The 19,987-nt window shown below is 46.8% G+C and overlaps 1 protein-coding gene and 1 long non-coding RNA gene across 2 annotated transcripts in view; one reads left to right on the top strand and one right to left on the bottom strand.

Annotated features, from left to right (window-relative positions):
• The first annotated feature begins 2,335 nt into the window (after positions 1-2,335).
• LOC102413983 (sulfotransferase 1C2) lies at positions 2,336-16,644 on the top strand. Its single transcript, XM_006054811.4, has 8 exons — positions 2,336-2,564; positions 11,231-11,404; positions 11,678-11,803; positions 12,718-12,815; positions 13,326-13,452; positions 13,893-13,987; positions 14,134-14,314; positions 16,357-16,644. The coding sequence occupies exons 1-8, from the start codon at positions 2,351-2,353 to the stop codon at positions 16,467-16,469; spliced, it is 1,128 nt and encodes a 375-aa protein (XP_006054873.3). The 5' UTR covers positions 2,336-2,350; the 3' UTR covers positions 16,470-16,644.
• The window catches only part of LOC123464769, a 17,092-nt gene continuing 12,359 nt past the window's right edge, over positions 15,255-19,987 (bottom strand). Inside the window, exons 4-5 of the long non-coding RNA XR_006639794.1 lie at positions 16,136-16,417; positions 15,255-15,376 (exon numbers count right to left, since the gene is read on the bottom strand). This is a non-coding gene — a long non-coding RNA (uncharacterized LOC123464769). The remainder of the gene's footprint in view (positions 15,377-16,135; positions 16,418-19,987) is intronic.

The raw sequence follows: 19,987 nt of genomic DNA, 5'->3' as shown, positions 1-19,987 counted from the left end.
GGAGAGTGAAAAAGTTGGCTTAAAGTTCAACATTCAGAAAATGAAGATCATGGCATCCGGTCCCATCACTTCATGGGAAATAGATGGGGAAACAGTGTCAGACTTTATTTTTCTGGGCTCCAAAATCACTGCAGATGGTGACTGCAGCCATGAAATTAAAAGACGCTTACTACTTGGAAGGAAAGTTATGACCAACCTAGATAGCATATTCAAAAGCAGAGACATTACTTTGCCAACAAAGGTCTGTCTACTCAAGGCTATGGTTTTTCCTGTGGTCATGTATGGATGTGAGAGTTGGACTGTGAAGAAGGCTCAGCGCTGAAAAATTGATGCTTTTGAAGTGTGGTGTTGGAGAAGACTCTTGAGAGTCCCTTGGACTGCAACGAGATCCAAGCAGTGCATTCTGAAGGAGATCAGCCCTGGGATTTCTTTGGAAGGAATGATGCTAAAGCTGAAACTTCAGTCCTTTGGACACCTCATGCAAAGAGTTGACTCATTGGAAAAGACTCTGATGCTGGGAGGGATTGGGGGCAAGATGAGAAGGGGATGATAGAGGATGAGATGGCTGGATGGCATCACTGACTCGATGGACGTGAGTCTGAGTGAACTCCGGGAGTTTGTGATGGACAGGGAGGCCTGGCGTGCTGCAATTCATGGGGTCATAAAGAGTCGGACACAACTGAGTGACTGATCTGATCTGATCTGATGTTGATTAATACATTAGTATGTTGATTAATACATTTCTTTTTGAGACAATGGGCTTTTTTGTAAGGAGGAGACCAAAGACTATAGGCAGACAACCTGTCTAAGCTTCCTGTACCTGGAACTTATAGATTTGGAATTCAAAGTGAATACACACTCCACTCTCTTCTGAAACTCTAAATACCACCTCTGTGGATTACTCCCGTACCCCCAACCTTCTCCAGGGCTGTTGTGTTTCCAGCTTCTAAGGAGACAGTCCCACTGTCCGACCTCTGGCCCCTCAGACTCGGAGATGTTTATAGCCTGAGTCCCTCCCACCTCGTCCCCACCCCATCCTCACATACCGTCTACTGCCCCTCAGGTCTACTTCTATTCATGGAAGCATGGCTTTCCTGGGCATTTTTCTCCTTGATTTCTCATAACTTATATATTCTGATGTTCAGTTCAGTTCAGTTCAGTCTCTCAGTCGTGTCCACATATTTGTGACCCCATGGATTGCAGCACACCAGGCTTTCCTGTCCATCACCAACTCTGGAGCTTGCTCAAACTGATGTTATAATATAAAATTAATACTTAAATAATATGATGGAAAGTCGATGCATCATATGTTACATGACAAAGGACACAATAGGGAAGTAAATAAAGATATTTGTATGTAAACACACACATAACACAATAAGGAGGAGCTCATCTGCTGACCACAGCCCTTGTGTCTGTAACTGCCTCTCCCACCACCCACTCTGATGCTGCTTTGCCTCCAGTGAGGAGTTCGCTGCCATGATTCTGACCTGGGGACTCAGGGTTCCATGCTGAAATGTCTGGGTCATGAGCTGTCCTCCTGGGAGGGGTTGCTGTTGTTTTCCATTGACCTTGAGCATGGGATGTGGTGACACTGAGACACCCCACAGGGCCTCCTGGATCCAGACTCCCTCTTCCTCACCCTCCATGTGGATGGATGGAGGGATGGATCGATGGACAGATGGCTGATAGATGAGTACATAAATGGATGGATGGATGGACAGATGGGTGGATGGGTGGATGATAGATGGGTGCAAGAATGAATGGATGGATGGTGGATGGATGGACAGATGATGGAGAGATGGGTGAGTGGATGAATGATAGATGAACAGATGATTGATGGATGGATGGATGGGTGGATGGATGATAGATGAACAGATGATTGATGGATGGATGGATGGGTGGATGGATGATAGATGGGTGCATAAACGGCTGATGGATGGATGGATGATGGAATGATGGTGATGGCAGCCCCCAGTCTACTACAGAATCTCAGTACCTCTTTTTGTTCTCTCTCCTTGGTTTCTGAGGGCCCCTCATCTTTGTACAGAATCTCCAGCTTCCCCTGCCACCTCCCCAGCACTTGGCATCTTCCTAAAACCTTATAGAAATTCTAGGAGCAAGTATTCAAGCTAATAGTCATCCTCAGTGGCCCCTTAAGTCTTCCAAGAAATGGAGAGAAGGCTCGTCCTCTTGCTGTGGCCTGATGTCCACAAAGCTGTGCTCTCAGTCCCATCCCCCCACACTGGAGACAAGGCACCTAGTGGCCACTGGTCCCCAGAGGACAGAAGCCCGGCTCTGTACCAGGTGTGTCAGTGCTATCGAGAGTAAACGCTGAGTCAGAGCCCTGATGAGAGGAGGCCAGTCCCTGGACAAGGAAGCTGCGTCAGGCCCAGGTAGCAGCAGCGCTGAGCGTGAGCCCACGTGCCTTGAGGAGAGGCCCAAGGTCACAGGACCTCCTGCTGCCCGTCCTCAGCTGAGCTCAGACGGCCTGCGGCACGCTCAAGTCTCCCTCTGCCAAACCAGGACCCAGTCCCCAGTCTGCTCACCTGGAGACGCCAACTGTGAGTAATAAAAACGCAGGGAGGATGGACTTACGAATCTTCCTTCAGTTAGTCCTTCAGATGAAATGGATTAAAACATTGAAAACAAAATGGTATTAATTTGGATGGTGGTGGGATTGTTAGCCCTTAAAAAGCAAGAACACATTTAGATGATCTTGACTAATGAAAGATGTTTTTTTAAACTTATTTTCTAGATGTGTTCATATATAATTAGTATGTTACATGGTGTAAGTTTAAGGTATAGAATGTGTCCATTTGACACAAGTACGCATCACAAAATGACCCCCACTAGAGTGTCACATAATTACAATTACTTCTTTGCGGTGAGAACGTTTATTATATACTTTCAAGTATATGACAAGTATTGTTAACTCTAGTCACCATGTTTTGCATTAAATCCCACAATTTATGGGCTTCCCAGGTAGTACTAGTGATAAAGAACCCGCCTGTCAGTACAGGAGACATAAGAGCCGTGGGTTTGATCCCTGGGTTGGGAAGAGCCCCTGGAGGAGGGTGTGGCAAACCACTCCAGTATTCTTGCCTAAGAAATCCCATGGACAGAGGAGCCTGGCAGGCTACAGTCCTGGGGTTGCAAAGAGTCGAACACAAGTGGCGTGACTCAATACACACATTTCTCTTTTAATTGGGAGTTTGTATCTTTTGACCAGCATCTCCCTATTCCTCCTGGCACCACCATTTTACACTTTGACTCTGTTGTGAGTTTGACATTGTCTAAAGATCCCACATGAAGTGATTCCATACAGCATTTGTCTTTGTGTGTCTTACCTGACTTCACACAATTCCCTCAAGGTCCACCCACGTTGTACTGTGTTGTGAACATCTAGTTTATGGTGTAGAATGAGGAGCCATACATCCTGTGGGACAGTTCTGCTTACTGGAAAGGTTGCGCTTTCCTCTGCTCCATCACAGAACCACTGCTATCCTGGAGCACTGAACCAAAATCAAAATACAATTACGATGAAACTAATATAACATTGCATGTCAATTATACTTCAAAGTCCAATCATGGAATTGCAGAGTTCTCAGTTAAGGTAATAAGAATCCTGTCAATTAACTAAAAGGGAGCAGAAAAATCATGGCAACTGGCCCCCATCCCACCCAGGATTAAGGTAAAATAGTCCCAACTGAAGAACAGGAGCCAGTCTCATCACACACTTGACATAAGACAGGTTGCTGTGAGCTTAGTCGTTTAGTCACTTCCAACTCTTTGCAACCCCATGGATTGTAGCCCGCCAGGCTCCTCTGTCCATGGAGATTCTCCAGGCAAGAATACTGGAGTGGGTTGCCATGCCCTCCTCCAGGGGATCTTCCCAAACCAGAGATGGAATCCAGGTCTCCCACACTGCAGACAGATTCTTTACCATCTAAGCTAGCGGGGAAGCCCATAAGACAGGTTAACAGGAGAAAAAACTAATTTAATTTTTACACACAGGATCCCATAGAAATATGAGATGAGACCCGAAGAAGTGACAAATAGACAGCTTTTACACCTTTAGACAAAGAAATAAATTTGTGAATAACAAACAAATTTGTGAGTAACTGACAGAGAAAGAGTTTGGGGCATGCGGTAAATTGATGAGAAAGTATCACCATCAGAAAGAAGGAAGTAGGTTTATTTACCCAGCCTTCTTGGCCCTGAATCCAGGTCTCTGGAGGTAAGGATGCTTCTTCCTCTTACACAGGAAAGTGGAGGGCCCTTCACCCGGGGGATTTATCTTTAAGGCGGACAGAGTGAGTCAGTGTCTTTCTTATATCACCTGTTTCTTAAGTAACTTTGACTAAAAAATTCTGGGGCAGCTGCTTGTGCCCCTGACAGCAAAAAGTTCCGGGTTACCACATGGGGGACACGAGCCCCCCACAAGGCCCCCACCTCCTACAGGCCTTAGGACCCCTGACTCAGGTAATTTGAGCCTTGGCAGTTGCCATCCGGGCAGCTGGCCACATCCTTGGAAAGTGCCCTCTGAGCTCCCTGGCCCTTAGTCCAGCCTCTGGGCTCTGATTTTCAGCTGAAACTTGAAGGTGAGGATATGGCTTAAAAGAAATCCTATACCTAACTCATTGGTTTACTTTTTTAATCTTTACTGTTAGTAATGTAGGTGTGGCTATGTAGACAGGACTGATTAGCTCAAGCCAGAAAGAATTTTCATGAACCTAAAAAAGTAGAGATATTTTTGGTGCTGGATTTTGAGGCTTAATCAGGTTCATGTTTGGGGCAGAAGCACATCATAGGATGCATGTCCATCACCAAGGGGTGCAGTGTCTGCTTGTCTTTCTTTCCGGGATGTCAGAAACCACGAATGTTAAATGCCTAGCTTCTTTCACCACTTTGGGCTGCAAGGCAACATTACAGTTCTATGATTTATTATTCATCTATTGGCTAGAATGATTCTATGAAGAGAAACTTCTCTTATCTGCTATTAACTATTCAGCAGAACAGTCATATAGAAAAGTCAGGAAGAACCATTTACTCTTTCCCTCCATTTATGATTTAAAACTAAACAGTTGGTTTCTAAGCTTCAGCAAAGACCTTTGTCATAGTCCCCTTGGGCTGTAGTAACCACATACCACAGACTAAGCAGGTTACACAACAGAAAGGTGTTTTGTCACAGCTCGGGAGGTGGAGGGCCCGGGTGTGGCCGGCCTGGTTTCTCCCGAGGTCTCTCTCCTGGGTACGCAGGCTGTTCCTCACCCAGCCATCACTCTGTGCAGCGGCAGCCCTGGCTTTAATCTCCAGCTCTAACAAGAACACACCCAGGTTGGAGAAGGGCCACCCTACTGGCCTCACCTTAACTCAGTCACCCCCTTAAAGTCTTGTTTGCAAATGCAGTCACGCACTGAAGCCCTGGAGATTAGAGCTTCAGCATATGAACCTGGTAGGGACGGCATCCGTCTATAAAGGTGACCAGTGAGTGAATGCCATTGCCACAGAGACAGAGCACCACAAACTCGGCCACTTGAGAGGACACACACTAATCATCTGATGATTTTGGAAGTGGGAACTCCAAGCAGGCATCTCAGGTCAGAACCATGGTGCCAGCAGGGACATGACCCTTCCTGCAGGTCCTGGGAGCACTGGCTTGGGACTCATGCTTTCTGTTGGCAGAATTCAGCCCCTGTGACCGTGGGCCAAGGTCCACATCCCTGCACTGTTGGCTGGGGGTCCTTCTCAGCTCCCTGGGACCATCCCTGGGCTCCTGTCCCCTCCTGCTTCAGTCAGTGGTGTTCTGGGTGTCCCGCCAGGCTTTGAGTCCCTCTGGCCTCCTGGGCTACTGCATCCCTGAATTGGCTTTTCCCTGCCTCCTGCTCTCTTCTATCCGTCCTTGGGATCATGTTAGCCCCTCTGCCCCAGATAACCCAGGACAAGCCTATGGCTTTCATATCCTTAACCCTAATTCCATCTGCAAAGTCCCTTCACCAGACAGTGGAAGGAGCAAAAATTAAGACTTGGATACCTTTGGGGCTATTATTCTACCTAACACAATATGTATTTTAAAAAAGAAATATATCAAAATAATAACAACTCATGCAATAGATTTTTCTTCCTCATGTATCTGGGCTTATTTTAAATTTTATGTAACATATATGTTTATATTCATAATGAAAAGAGTAGTTCTTTTTTTATATTTATTTTTGGTTGCACTAGTCTTCGTTGCTGTGCACAGGCTTTCTCTAGTTGTGGTGAGCAGGGGCTACTCTTTAGTTGCTGTGTGCAGGCTTATCATGATAGTGGCTTCTTTTGTTGCAAAGCACAGGCTCTAGAGCACATGGGCTTCAGTAGCTGCAGCAAATGGGCTTAGTTGCCTCGTAGTATGTGGAATCTTCCTGGACCAGGGATTGAACTTGTGTCCCATGCATTGGCAGGTGGATTCTTAACCACTGGACCACCAGGGAAATCCTAGTAATTTTTTTTTTTATATAACTGAAGTGTAATTGATTTACAATGTGCTAATTTCTGCTGCACAGCAAAGTGATTCTGATAAGCATATGTATACATACTTTTTTTTTTTTTTTTTTTTGCATATAAGAGGTAATTCTTAATGAAGGAATGTGGAATTACCAGGCAGGCTTTGGCTGCATTCCTGAGCAAGTATTGTTCAAGAGGCTCTGAGCAGCCTTACTTGTGTGAGGGTGTTAACACTCCTTCCTAATAAATCCTTGATTCATTTACAAATTAAAAGAGAAAAGTTTGTAGAAGACCTACAGTGAAAGGCCCATTAGAAGCTTTGTTCTCTTCCCTCCTCCCTCCTGAAACCTACCATAATCTCAGGACTTTTGTCCAAACTCTACCTTCTCTGACACTTTGCAAACACAGCTGCCCCTCAGTCTCCATTCTGAAGGGCTGGACTTGCTCTGAGGTCAGGAACCCCTTAATGGCAGGCCTGGGTGTGGTGAGCACTAGCCTCCCACCAGCTCCCCAGAGCAGCTGCACCAGGCCCCCACTCAATTTCCAATAACCGTTTATAGGCTCATCTTCAGGAAGGAGATGGCAGGAAGAGAAGGCAGCTTCTCCTGCCTTTCATTTCTTTTAAACTTTTTATTTTGTACTGGGGTATAGTGGATTAAAAATGTGATAGTTTCAGGTGAACAGCAAAGGGACTTAGTCATACATATACATGTATCCATTCTCCCCAGACTCCCCTCCCATCCAGGCCACCACATAACATTGAACAGAGTTCCCTGTGCTAGACAGTATGTCCTTGTTGGTCATCCATTCTAAATATGGCAGTGCGTACATTTCCATTCCAAATTCCCTAACTATGCTGGAAGGACCCTTTCATTTTATTCAAGAGTCAGAATGAGTTAACAAGTATCAGGTATTCAGCCAAGCACACGTGAATCTAAGTATCCAGTGACTGTTGCTGCTGCTGCTGCTGCTAAGTCGAGTCAGTCGTGTCCGACTCTGTGCGACCCCATAGACGGCAGCCCACTGTTAGATCCTGACTATTGCCAGTGTCCCTAGTGGCAGCAGACAACATCTCTGGAATCACAGTAGCCAGCTATCCTAGGAAACAGCGGCAGCTCCTCCTGCCTTTCTCATTTCATGCATTTAAGACTCTTTCAACAGAACAACAAAAACAAACAACGTGATTCTAAATTGGACAAAGAATTGAAATAGACATTCTCCAGAGGAAACATACAAATGACAAATGAGCACATCTGGGGGGAAATGAAACTCAAAAACACAATGAGATGTCACCTCACACTCTTTAGGCTGGCTGCTATTACATTAAAAAACAAAACAACAACAGAGAATAACAAGTGTTGGTGAGGATGAAAAGAAATCAGAAACCTAATATACCATCGGTGGGGATGTAAAAGTGCAGCCACTGTGGGCGATGGGATGGCAGGTCCTCAGAAGAGTGAATATAGACTCATAAATGGTCCAGCAATCCCACTTTTGGATATTTACCCAAAAGGACTGAAAGCAGGGTCAGTTCAGTTCAGTTCAGTTCAGTCGCTCAGTCATGTCCAACTCTTTGCGACCCCATGAATCACAGCACGCCAGGCCTGCCTGTGCATCACCAACTCCCGGAGTTCACTCAGACTCATGTCCATCGAGTCAGTGATGCCATCCAGCCATCTCATCCTCTGTCGTCCCCTTCTCCTCCTGCCCCCAATCCCTCCCAGCATCAGAGTCTTTTCCAATGAGTCAACTCTTCGCATGAGCTGGCCAAAGTACTGGAGTTTCAGCTTTAGCATCATTCCTTCCAAAGAAATCCCAGGGCTGATCTCCTTCAGAATGGACTGCTTGGATCTCCTTGCAGTCCAAGAGACTCTCAAGAGTCTTCTCCAACACCACACTTCAAAAGCATCAATTCTTCAACCCTCAGCCTTCTTCACAGTCCAACTCTCACATCCATACATGACCAATGGAAAAAACACAGCCTTGAGTAGACGGACCTATGTTGGCAAAGTAATGTCTCTGCTTTTGAATATGCTATCTAGGTTGGTCATAACTTTCCTTCCAAGGAGTAAGCATCTTTTAATTTCATGACTGCAGTCACCATCTGCAGTGATTTTGGAGCCCAGAAAAATAAAATCTGACACTGTTTCCACTGTTTCCCCATCTATTTCCCATGAAGTGATGGGCCCAGATGCCATGATCTTTGTTTTCTGAATGTTGAGCTTTAAGCCAACTTTTTCACTCTCCTCTTTCACTTTCATCAAGAAGCTTTTTAGTTCCTCTTTACTTTCTGCCATAAGGGTGGTGTCATCTGCATATCTGAGGTTATTGATATTTCTCCCGGCAATCTTGATTCCAGCTCGTGCTTCATCCAGCCCAGCATTTCTCATGATGTACTCTGCATATAAGTTAAATAAGCAGGGTGACAGTATACAGCCTTGACGTACTCCTTTTCCTATTTGGAACCAATCTGTTGTTCCGTGTCCAGTTCTAACTGTTGCCTCCTGACCTGCATAAAGGTTTCTCAAGAGGAAAGCAGGGTATTGAAGAGATATTTGTACATCATGTTCATAGCAGCTTTATTCTCAACAATTAAAAGTTGAAAGGGTCCATGCATGAATGAATGAATAAAATTCAGTCCTAATCAGCTTGTTTGTTTACAAACAGTTCTGTTGTTATTTTTACTGGGAATGTGTTAAGTCTCTGATGTTGAGATTTTCTATGCAATTGTCTTTCCACTTATGTACGTCTTTTCTTTTTTTCCCTCTGCACCTTACGGGAATGAAAAATTTCATTTATTTATATGAATAAAGATTTATAATGACTTCCCTGATAGTCCAGAGATGAAGACTTCACCTTTCATGTGGGTTCGAGTTCAATCTCTGGTCAGAGAACTAAGATTTCGCATGCCTCTCAGCCAAAAAAAAAAAAGACAAAATATAAAACAACAGCAATATGGTAACAAATTCAATAGACATCTTTAAAAATGGTCCACATAAAAAAATTTATATCTTATAGATTCTTTGTGAAACTCAATACCTGTGTTTATATACATAATTTATATGTATATTTACATTTATATTTGGATTTTTCTTTTCTGTTGTTGTAAACAAGATCTTTTCTACCACCATATCTTCTAACTAGCTGTTGAGCTTGTATATGAACAATGTTCATGTTTTACATAACAAATTGGTACTCAGCCAAAGATAAATAAATAAATGAAATGCAGTGCTTTCTGAGGATGAATTCACTCTCAGAAAGGAAGGAAATTCTGACATCTGCTACAACATGGATGGATCTTGAGGACATTATGGCAGGTCCTCAATGGACAAGCACTGTCTGATTCCTCTTGTGTGAGGTCCCTGGAGGAGTCAGGTCCACAGAGACAGAGCATAGAATCGTGGGGGCTGGGGACAGGGGAGGGGATGAGGAATTAGTGTTTAATGGGTGGTTTCACTTTGGGATCATGGAAAAAGCAAGAGAGTTCCAGAAAAACATCTATTTCTGCTTTATTGACTATGCCAAAGCCTTGGACTGTGTGGATCACAATAAACTGTGGGAAATTCTGAAAGAGATGGGAATACCAGACCACCTGATCTGCCTCTTGAGAAATTTGTATGCAGGTCAGGAAGCAACAGTTAGAACTGGACATGGAACAACAGACTGGTTCCAAATAGGAAAAGGAGTCCATCAAGGCTGTATATTGTCACCCTGTTTATTTAACTTATATGCAGAGTACATTATGAGAAACGCTGGACTGGAAGAAACACAAGCTGGAATCAAGATTGCCGGGAGAAATATCAGTAACCTCAGATATGCAGATGACACCACCCTTATGGCAGAAAGTAAAGAGGAACTAAAAAGCCTCTTGATGAAAGTGAAAGAGGAGAGTGAAAAAGTTGGCTTAAAGCTCAACATTCAGAAAACAAAGATCATGGCATCTGGGCCCATCACTTCATGGGAAATAGATGGGGAAACAGTGGAAACAGTGTCAGACTTTATTTTTCTGGGCTCCAAAATCACTGCAGATGGTGACTGCAGCCATGAAATTAAAAGATGCTTACTCCTTGGAAGGAAAGTTATGACCAACCTAGATAGCATATTCAAAAGCAGAGACATTACTTTGCCAACATAGGTCCGTCTACTCAAGGCTATGGTTTTTCCATTGGTCATGTATGGATGTGAGAGTTGGACTGTGAAGAAGGCTGAGGGTTGAAGAATTGATGCTTTTGAAGTGTGGTGTTGGAGAAGACTCTTGAGAGTCCCTTGGACTGCAAGGAGATCCAAGCAGTCCATTCTGAAGGAGATCAGCCCTGGGATTTCTTTGGAAGGAATGATGCTAAAGCTGAAACTCCAGTACTTTGGCCAGCTCATGCGAAGAGTTGACTCATTGGAAAAGACTCTGATGCTGGGAGGGATTGGGGGCAGGAGGAGAAGGGGACGACAGAGGATGAGATGGCTGGATGGCATCACTGACTTGATGGATGTGAGTCTAAGTGAACTCCGGGAGTTTGTGATGGACAGAGAGGCCTGTCGTGCTGCGATTCAGGGGGTCGCAAAGAGTCGGACACGAATGAGTGACTGATCTGATCACTTTGGGAAGATAAGACATTCTGGAGATGATGGTGGTGTCAGTTGCACAACAATGAGCTTACGCTTACAAGTGGATAAAATGGTAAATGTCATGTTATGAGTACTGAACCACAATTTTTCAAAAACCTCCTCTATTCTCTGCCCATAGGGACTGCCATCTCATCCCCAGACCCCATGGCCCTGACCATGGCGGGGACACAGCCCTCACTAGGGGAGGTGGCGGGGATCCCCCTGCCAGCCACCACCGTGGACAACTGGCACCAGATCCAGGGCTTCGAGGCCCAGCCGGACGACCTCCTCATCTGTACCTACCCTAAGTCAGGTAGCTGTGGGCTGAGTCAGTAGGCTCCCTCGGGGTCACAGTCCCTGGATGGATGCCTGTGGGGTCAGAGGGCCCTGCTCTCCTGCCCCAAGGACAGGCTCCTTGGGGAGCTTGAGCCCCTGGGTTTATGGGCTTACAGCTTTGGGGGCCCACCTGCTGGGCTGTCCGCCCTTGGGTGGGGGAGAGGTTGACCTGAACATCCATCAGTCTACCAGGGTGCAGGTGGCAGTTGTCTGACCAGTTCCTGCCTCTCATCTCTCCATCTGGCCGCAGGGACCACGTGGATCCAGGAAATTGTGGACTTGATTGAGCACAGTGGGGATGTGGACAAGTGTCAGCGGGCGGCCATCCAACACCGCCACCCATTCCTTGAGTGGGCCCGGCCGCCCCAGCCCTCCGGTGAGTGCTCCTCCCTGCTGCCTCACCCCCGGCCAGGGCCCTGGTTACGACTAGTGACACTGCATTGACCAACAGGTCATCTCCCAGAGCCCAGGGTCACCTGCCAGCTCCTCCAGGGGGTTTGGACACAGGTGCCAGGACATGTGTACTCTTGCCTGGAAAATCCCATGGACGGAGGAGCCTGGTAGGCTGCAGTCCATGAGGTCGTTAAGAGTCGGACACAACTGAGCAACTTCGCTTTCACTTTTCACTTTCATGCATTGGAGAAGGAAATGCAACCCACTCCAGTGTTCTTGCCTGGAGAATCCCAGGGACGGGGAACTTTGTGGGCTGCCGTCTATTGGGTCGCCCAGAGTCGGACACGATTAAGCGACTTAGCAGCAGCAGCAGCAGCCAGGACATGTGTCCTCATCACAGTATCGTCCGGTTGGCTTAAGAATGCGGAGGCATTTGCATCAGCATCTGATTCCCACACAGGAGCAGCTGCTTCTAGGGAGAAGGTCACGCCTTGTTGATCTCAGGGACGCACTCTCCCCCCACCCATAACATGTTGATCACACAGAGGCAGGTGACGGGTTGGTGTCTCCAGGGAGTGAGTAGGAGTCAGGACCCATAGGCCATCAGGGTCACAGTTCTCAGAGAGGAAGGAAACAGCCAGCACACCGGGCAGGTCGGTGGGGATGGGGGCATGTGCTCTGGGACCCCTCTCCCCTGGAACTCAGCTCCTCATCCCCAAACTGAGCTCCTGCAGCTGCAGAGTGTGTGTGCCACCCACAGGTAAAGGTCATGGTCCCCCCACAAAAGGCCCCAAGAGCAGAAAGGTAAGCAGGTGACCGACACTCTGGATAGAGCCCTGGACAGAAGTCCCCCTGTGATGCTTGTGGGACAAGATCCTCCTCTCGACCTCTTTAAAGGTGTGGAGAAGGCCAGAGCAATGCCCCGGCCCCGGGTGCTAAGGACCCACCTCCCAGCCCAGCTGCTGCCTCCATCCTTCTGGGAAAGCAACTGCAAGGTATTAACATCTCAGGACGGAGGGGGCGAATGCTCCAACCCCAAACATCCTCCGTCATGCATGCTTTTCCACCTCCCGGGCTGAGGATCCAGGGTCACGGTTGAGATGAAACCCATGGGATGCCTGGTGGAGACAGCAGAGGTACTGAGTGCAGGAAGAATAGAGCCCGTGAGGCCTAGAACATATCCACACTGTTACCATGAAGCTGACCTCCAGGGAGACCAGGATGAAGGCATTTAGGAGCCATCACAGCCCTTATCACAGCTTCTGTCTGTCGGGAGGTCCTGGCTTCTGGATAAATATTGTTCTAGGAGATCAACGGGGCCACGAGGAATCAGCTTGTGCCTTGTGGGGAGGAGCCAGGAAGGGAGGCGGGGGCCCCAGGGAGTGTGAGTGGCACAGGCCAGGTGAGCAGCAGGCACAGGCCCCCTGGGACAGCTCAGCGTTGGTGACCCTGTGAAAACTACCCTCTATGCCACTTCACCCCCTCTCTACACTCTTTCCTTCAAGTTCCTCTATGTTGCTCGAAATGCCAAGGACTGTCTGGTTTCCTACTACCACTTCCAGAGGATGAACCGGACACTTCCCGACCCGGGCACCTGGGACCAGTACTTTGAAACCTTCATCAGTGGAAAAGGTAGGGGGCCCCCTCCCATCTCGCCACCACCACCACCGTGTGGCTCAGCCAGGTCCCCAGACACCACGTGACCCCCCAGGACACTGAGTCCTCCCATGGCCACAGCAGACGTCCCCACCAGATCCGGAAGCTTTTATTCCTGGCCACCCGACTGGCAGGGTCTCCCATTTCCAAAAGCATCCCTGTCCCGTCATAAAAGCATTATGATGACAGATAATATATGTGAAGCCACATTGGTAGGCAGGTTGGGATAAATTCCCCTGAGGCTGCCCCATTCCGCCTCACCCCTGATGTCAAACAGGTCACAACTCATGGATGTTTCTGGCTGGTAATCTGTTTCCTCTCTCTCCTATGCACCTGAGGTCAATCACATCCCTGAGCATTGGAAGGCTTTGCAGGGCCCCGCATGGGCTCTCTGCTGTGTTCTCTGTGTCTTACAGTCGCATGGGGGTCCTGGTTCGAGCATGTGAGAGGCTGGTGGGATCTGAGAGACAACGTCCGGATGCTCTTTCTCTTCTATGAGGACATCAAGAGGGTGAGTAGAGGCCACGTGGGTAGAGACCATGTCAGACCCAGCTCTGAGAGACCCTGGGCTGCTTCCAGGCTGCACATCTTGCAGGGGAACAAGTGTGATTTTCTGACATGATGCGCCCTTCCATTGCCATGTTACTCTCCCCACAGGACCCAAAGCAGGAAATTCAGAAGGTGATGAAGTTCATGGAGAAGAACTTGGATGGAGCCGTGCTGGACACCATTGTCCAGGAGACGACGTTTGAGAAGATGAAGGCAAACCCCATGACCAACCGTTCCACGGCTCCCAAGACCATCCTGGACCAGTCCATCTCCCCCTTCATGAGGAAAGGTGGGTGGGCTGCACAGGCTGCACAGAGATGGGTGTAAACCAAGTATTCTATCTGCCTGGTAGCATGGCGCCTGCCCTGCTGATAGGAGGGCGCTGGGCTTTACCAGTCCCAGGACAGTGCATCGTGCATCATGCCTGCTGCTGGAGGCCCTCAGAGAGGAGAGCTCGCTGGTCCTTCGGGGGCCGGTCCAGACATCTTGGGGATGCCTGGCCTGAGGCCTGGGACCCCAGCAGTAGCAAGGTCTGGGTCTTTGCTCCGAGGTTCTACACACAGAAAATGAGGGCTTTTCTCCACCAACCAGCTTCCTGCCTTACTGCCCGTTGCTCTTTCTTCCTGCTTCGCAATCTGCTCATCAGCCAGTCTCATCATGGCTGAACAGCATAACTTTCAATGGCAACTACTGCTCAGATCTACCTCCTTCCATAATACTTCTTCATTCCAAATCCTAAGAGAGGGATCCTAATTGGCCCGGCTGATGTTTTTTATGGGGGCTTCCCAGGAGGCTCAGAGGTAAAGAATCCATCTGCAATGTGGGAGACCTGGGTTCAGTCTCTGGGTTGGGAAGATACCCTGGAGCAGGGCATGGCAACCCACTCCAGTATTCTTGCCTGGAGAATCCCCATGGACAGAGGAGCCTGGTGGGCTACAGTCCATGGGGTCACAAGAGTTGAACATGACTTAGCAATTGAACAACAGCAACGCCACAATGTTTTCAAAGGGAAAAAATAAAACCCTTTATCACCATTTAATTTAAAAAGTAATATATGTGATTATAAAAACATAAATTCGCATTTTAAAAGTTCTCTTTACCAAAACCCTGCTCCCTGAAGCCCCTCTGTAGCCGTTTTATCGACACAGTCTCAGCTGTGGTGACCGTCGCTTTGCAACTTCTTTCCTTCTTCTTTCTTCACACACAACTGGATTTCTTTTGCTGCATTTTCCAGTCTACAACAGCTTCCCTGTTACTGAAACAAGCCAAGCAAATCCACTTCTCTCCCTTGGGTAGTCTCGGGCAAGGATCTGGTGAGCTGCCCAGCTCTCCGCAGCCCCTCCCCTCAGCTCTGCAGAAATACAGGCACCACGGTGAAAGCCAACCCCACAAAATTCAGGCAGGTCCCCCACACACATTCCTCACTAGAGTCTCAAATACACCACAAGGGCAGGGCACAGTGGGACCATGAAGCTCTCTAGGGGCTCATGTCCAGATGCATTATAACTCATCAACTCTTCCCCAAGAGTCAGACTCTCAGCTCTGGCTGTTTTCAGTCCTTGTCTTTGTGAATCACACTCCAGCAAACTGCTCTGTGCCTATGTTCTCACATCCTGATACTCTTCCTTCTCTTGCATAATTTTCCAGAAGAGGCACTGGTGGGGCAAAGAGTATTTCCCTCTTTTGAAGTTATTTTCATAGTTACTGTTGGGTGAAAAATAGCACTTCATTCATATTTTTCCCCCAAATCTTTTTCCTTTGGGCTGGAACTTACCTCCAGTGAACTGCAGCATACAATTAACAAGACTTGATAGATGAGTGTGCACATGCAACCAGCACCCTAACCAAGCCTTAAACATCTTCCTCCCCACAAAGTCGCTTCTCCTGCCCCTCTCCAGGCCATCTCTGCCCCCAGAGATGCTCCCTGTGCTTGTCCCTATCCCCACACCCATTGTGCCTGATCCTAGGCTCCCTTGAACAAACTAGGCAGTGGACTGTCTTGTATCTGGAGTCTTTTACTCAGTGGACATTTGGAGATTCTCCCAAGTGGCCGAGTGTTAGAAGCGCACGCTTTCTCACTTCTCCATGGTTGCCCTTCATGTGAACAGACCTCGGGTGGGTCCCAGTTGCAGCTCCTTTGGGTCGATGGTCCTCTGATTTAGGGGCCCTGACCTCTGATCAGGTGCTCCGGGGCACATCTCAGCCAAGAGCAGCAGGAGGAGGGATACCACCAGGGATGTGGGTGAGGCAGTATGCAGGCACACATCCCTTCTTCACTTGGGTCACCAGGACTCCCAAGCAGTGATGTTCGTCTGGGCTTTCCCCTTCCAGGAATCGTGGGGGATTGGAAAAACCACTTCACGGTGGCTCAGAATGAGAGATTTGATGAAATCTACAGGCAAAAGATGAAAAGAACCTCAATCAACTTTTGCACAGAGCTCTGAGCCAAATAGCAATAAAGAGGCAGCTATCAGGATACAGCCTTATCCTTCATCCTCACCCAAGAGCCTCGGAAAGCAGGCTGTCCACCAACTCTGCACTCATCTCAACCATTCTTTCCAAAGTAAGAAACTAGATGGCTTTATAAACTAAGTCAAATATAAGACTCGAATACTGCAAGGACTTTTAAAATTTCCATTATTCTGGAACGTGCATCCTAGTTCTCTAGTCTGTAACATAATTATATCTTCAGTGTCCGTGTGCAAATACTTGGCTACATCTCTATTGAGAGTATGAAACCTCTGACGTCAGGAACTCCAGTTGTGCTCAGTCCCGGGTCCCACCTGGTCACTGTGGGAAGGGACACCTGGAGGATGGGCCAGTGCGCAGTCCTGAGGGTTCACATTCTGATGTCCTTCCCTGGGACAAAGGGGAAGGGGCAAAGGGGAGGGACCAGATACTAATGCCTGACCCGAGGAGTCCTGGTGCTGAGTTGCATAGGAAACAGAAAGCTCAGGCAGTGAATTTTAATGGAAGAGGGACCTAGGAGACAGGGGAGTGGCATCAAGTGTCAGCCCAGACACAGTGGTCGGATTTGGAGGCACCAGAGTCTCACTCCAAATGCTGGGCCCTCTGGGGACCCCGTCAGCACCTGGGCCCTTCATGCTCCCACATTAGCTCTGCTGCTCTGTCCACACTCAGCAATTCACTTGTCTGTACCCACACTAGATTGTAAAGTCTTTTGTGTCTGGTCCCACATATTAGTCAACATTCACTCCAGCACTTAAGGCAGCACCTGGCCTGGAAGGTGTGTGCAGAAAGTGCTTGAGTGCCAGTGGATAGCATGAGGGTGAATGACCACAGGAAAGTAGTTACATGGCAGGTCACCAGTTTCCAGCTTTTAGTCCCAACTTCTGTCATCTAAAGCTGAAGGCAGTGGGGACATTGACCTGGGGACCCAACGGTGAGGATGCATTAAGGCAAATGAAATTCTAACTTTTCATTACCACCCTTCACTGGCAATTCTCAACAATGTCAGGGATAAAATACTCTTATGCAGCTGCAGGTGTGGTGGGGGGAGGGCGGGGCAGGGTCTATTGGCCGAAGTTCTAAACAACTGTTTGGTTACTACTGAGTTTTTAATTGGAAGATAATTATGATATTGTGATGGTTTCTGCCATACATCAACATGAATCAGCCACAGGTATACATATGTCCCCTCCCTCTTGAAACTTCCTCCCATAGCCCACCTTATCCAACCCCTGTAGGTTGTCACAGAGCATCAGCTTTGAGTTACCTGTGTTATCTAGCAAATTCCCACTGGCTATCTATTTTACATATGATACTGTATATGATTCAATGCTACTCTCTCATATCATCCCACCCTTATCTTTTCTGACCACAACGCTATAAGACTAGGTATCAACTACAGGAAAAAAAACCTAAAAAACACAAACACATGGAGGCTAAACTACACACTTCTAAATAACCAACAAGTCACTGAAGAGTCCAGAGAAGGCGATGGCACCCAACTCCAGTACTCTTGCCTGGAAAATCCTGTGGACGGAAGAACCTGGTGGGCTGCAGTCCATGGGGTCTCGAAGAGTCGGACACAACTGAGCAACTTCACTTTCACTTTTCACTTTCATGCACTGGAGAAGGAAATGGCAACCCACTCCAGTGTTCTTGCCTGGAGAATCCCAGGGACAGCAGAGCCTGGTGGGCTGCCGTCTATGGGGTCGCACAGAGTCAGACAAGACTAAAGCGAGGCAGCAGCAGCACTGAAGAGTCAGAAAAGAAAGTAAAAAATACCTGGAAACAGATGACAACAAAAATACAACAACCCAAAATCTATGGGATGCAGCAAAAGTAGTTCTAAGCAATACAAGTTTATAGCAATACAAGTTTACCTCAAGAAAAGAGAAAAATGCAAAATAAACAATCTAAACTTACACCTAAAGCAACTAGAAAAAGAACTATGAGAAGATAAGATGGTTAGATGGCATCACCAATTCAATGGACTTGAGTTTGAGCAAACTCCAGGAGATAAAGAAGGACACTCGAGCCTGGTGTGCTGCAGTCCATGGGGTCACAAAGTCAGATACAACCCAACAACTGACAACAGCAACTGAGTTTTAATCATGGGTACGTAAACTTCTATGGGGTCACACAGAGTCGGACACGACTGAAGCGACTTAGCAGCAGCAGCAGAAACTTCAAAGTAGTGGCTTTTTATTACATTAAAAAGTTGTCTCTATCCCCCACAGATTGAGATTTTGGATTATAAATTTTTTCTGTTTGGTTCCACATCTTACTCCTCTTTGTGAAGATTATTGATAACTAAGAGGACCCCCAGCCCCCAGCCGGATGAGTTTGTAACAGTTCAGAACTCTTCACGTTCACTTCAGGTACAATCAGGGAACCTTCAATACCGGAGTGTTTCCATATCTAAACTTAGTGGTGGATTAAGAATGAATAATGATACACAGTTGGTTTAAAGACAGAGAAGCAGAACTTATTTGTTCACCTCTGTCAATTGCATGACTCCTTGGAATTTTTGCTTGTATTCTGATTTTAAAATGGTAAAATTTAAATGGATGTGAATTGTGATGTATAAAATTTTTGTTTAGTGAGTTCAAAGTTTTGTTCACACAGAAAATAGTTTACTGATTTTAAATAACTTTAAAATTGAAATTTACTTTTCTAATAGTCAGTTATTTGTTTTAAAACTCAAGAATGAATCAAGAAAATGAAATATTACGTCAGTGGTATGATTTAGTCACTGTCTGAATTGTACTTTTTCTGGACACTTTCGTTTTAGTAAAATAGACTTGCGATTTCTTTTTAACTGGAATGAGTCTATACACAAAGTGGAATAAAAGTTTCATTGACTATGTTTTCTTACTGATGTTTTATTATTTGTTTCTACACATGATTAATACAGAAAATAATTATTTGTATATGGGAAGGAAGTGTTTTTTTAAAAAAATGATTTGTTCCAGAGTCAGATACAGTCCAACCCATAAACTGCATTGTGGTTTGTTTGTTAAGTTAAACTCTTTCCTAGTCCTCAACAACTAGGAACCAAGCACATGGACTTCAGTCTTAGTGAATCAGAGGGTTTAAAAATCTGTTCTGGGAGATTAGATGACCTGGGTATGCATGTGTGCCACGTCACTTCATCACATCAGACCCATGGACTGTAGTCCACCAGGCTCCTCTGTCCATGGGATTCTCCAGGCAAGAATACTAGAGTGGGTTGCCATGCCTTCCTCCAGGAGATCTTCCCCACCCAGGGATTGAACTCATGTCTCTTATGTCTCCTGCATTGGTAGGCAATTTCTTTACCACTGAGCCACCTGGGAAGCCCTTAGATGGGCTGCAGGTTGTTAAAATACCTGCAAGTCACCTCTACATCCACCTTTCCAACAACCCCAGGGAAACCCCATGCTGACTGGAGCACATTCTAACCAACGTCCTAACAGAATGCAGACTTGCAGGTAAAAACACAATGTCTGTAATT

The sequence above is a fragment of the Bubalus bubalis genome, chromosome 12 (genome assembly GCF_019923935.1).
Source record: "Bubalus bubalis isolate 160015118507 breed Murrah chromosome 12, NDDB_SH_1, whole genome shotgun sequence".
Classification (NCBI taxonomy): domain Eukaryota; kingdom Metazoa; phylum Chordata; class Mammalia; order Artiodactyla; family Bovidae; genus Bubalus; species Bubalus bubalis.
Note: the sequence above shows the minus strand (reverse complement) of the source record. Positions and strands in the feature narration are given on the sequence as shown.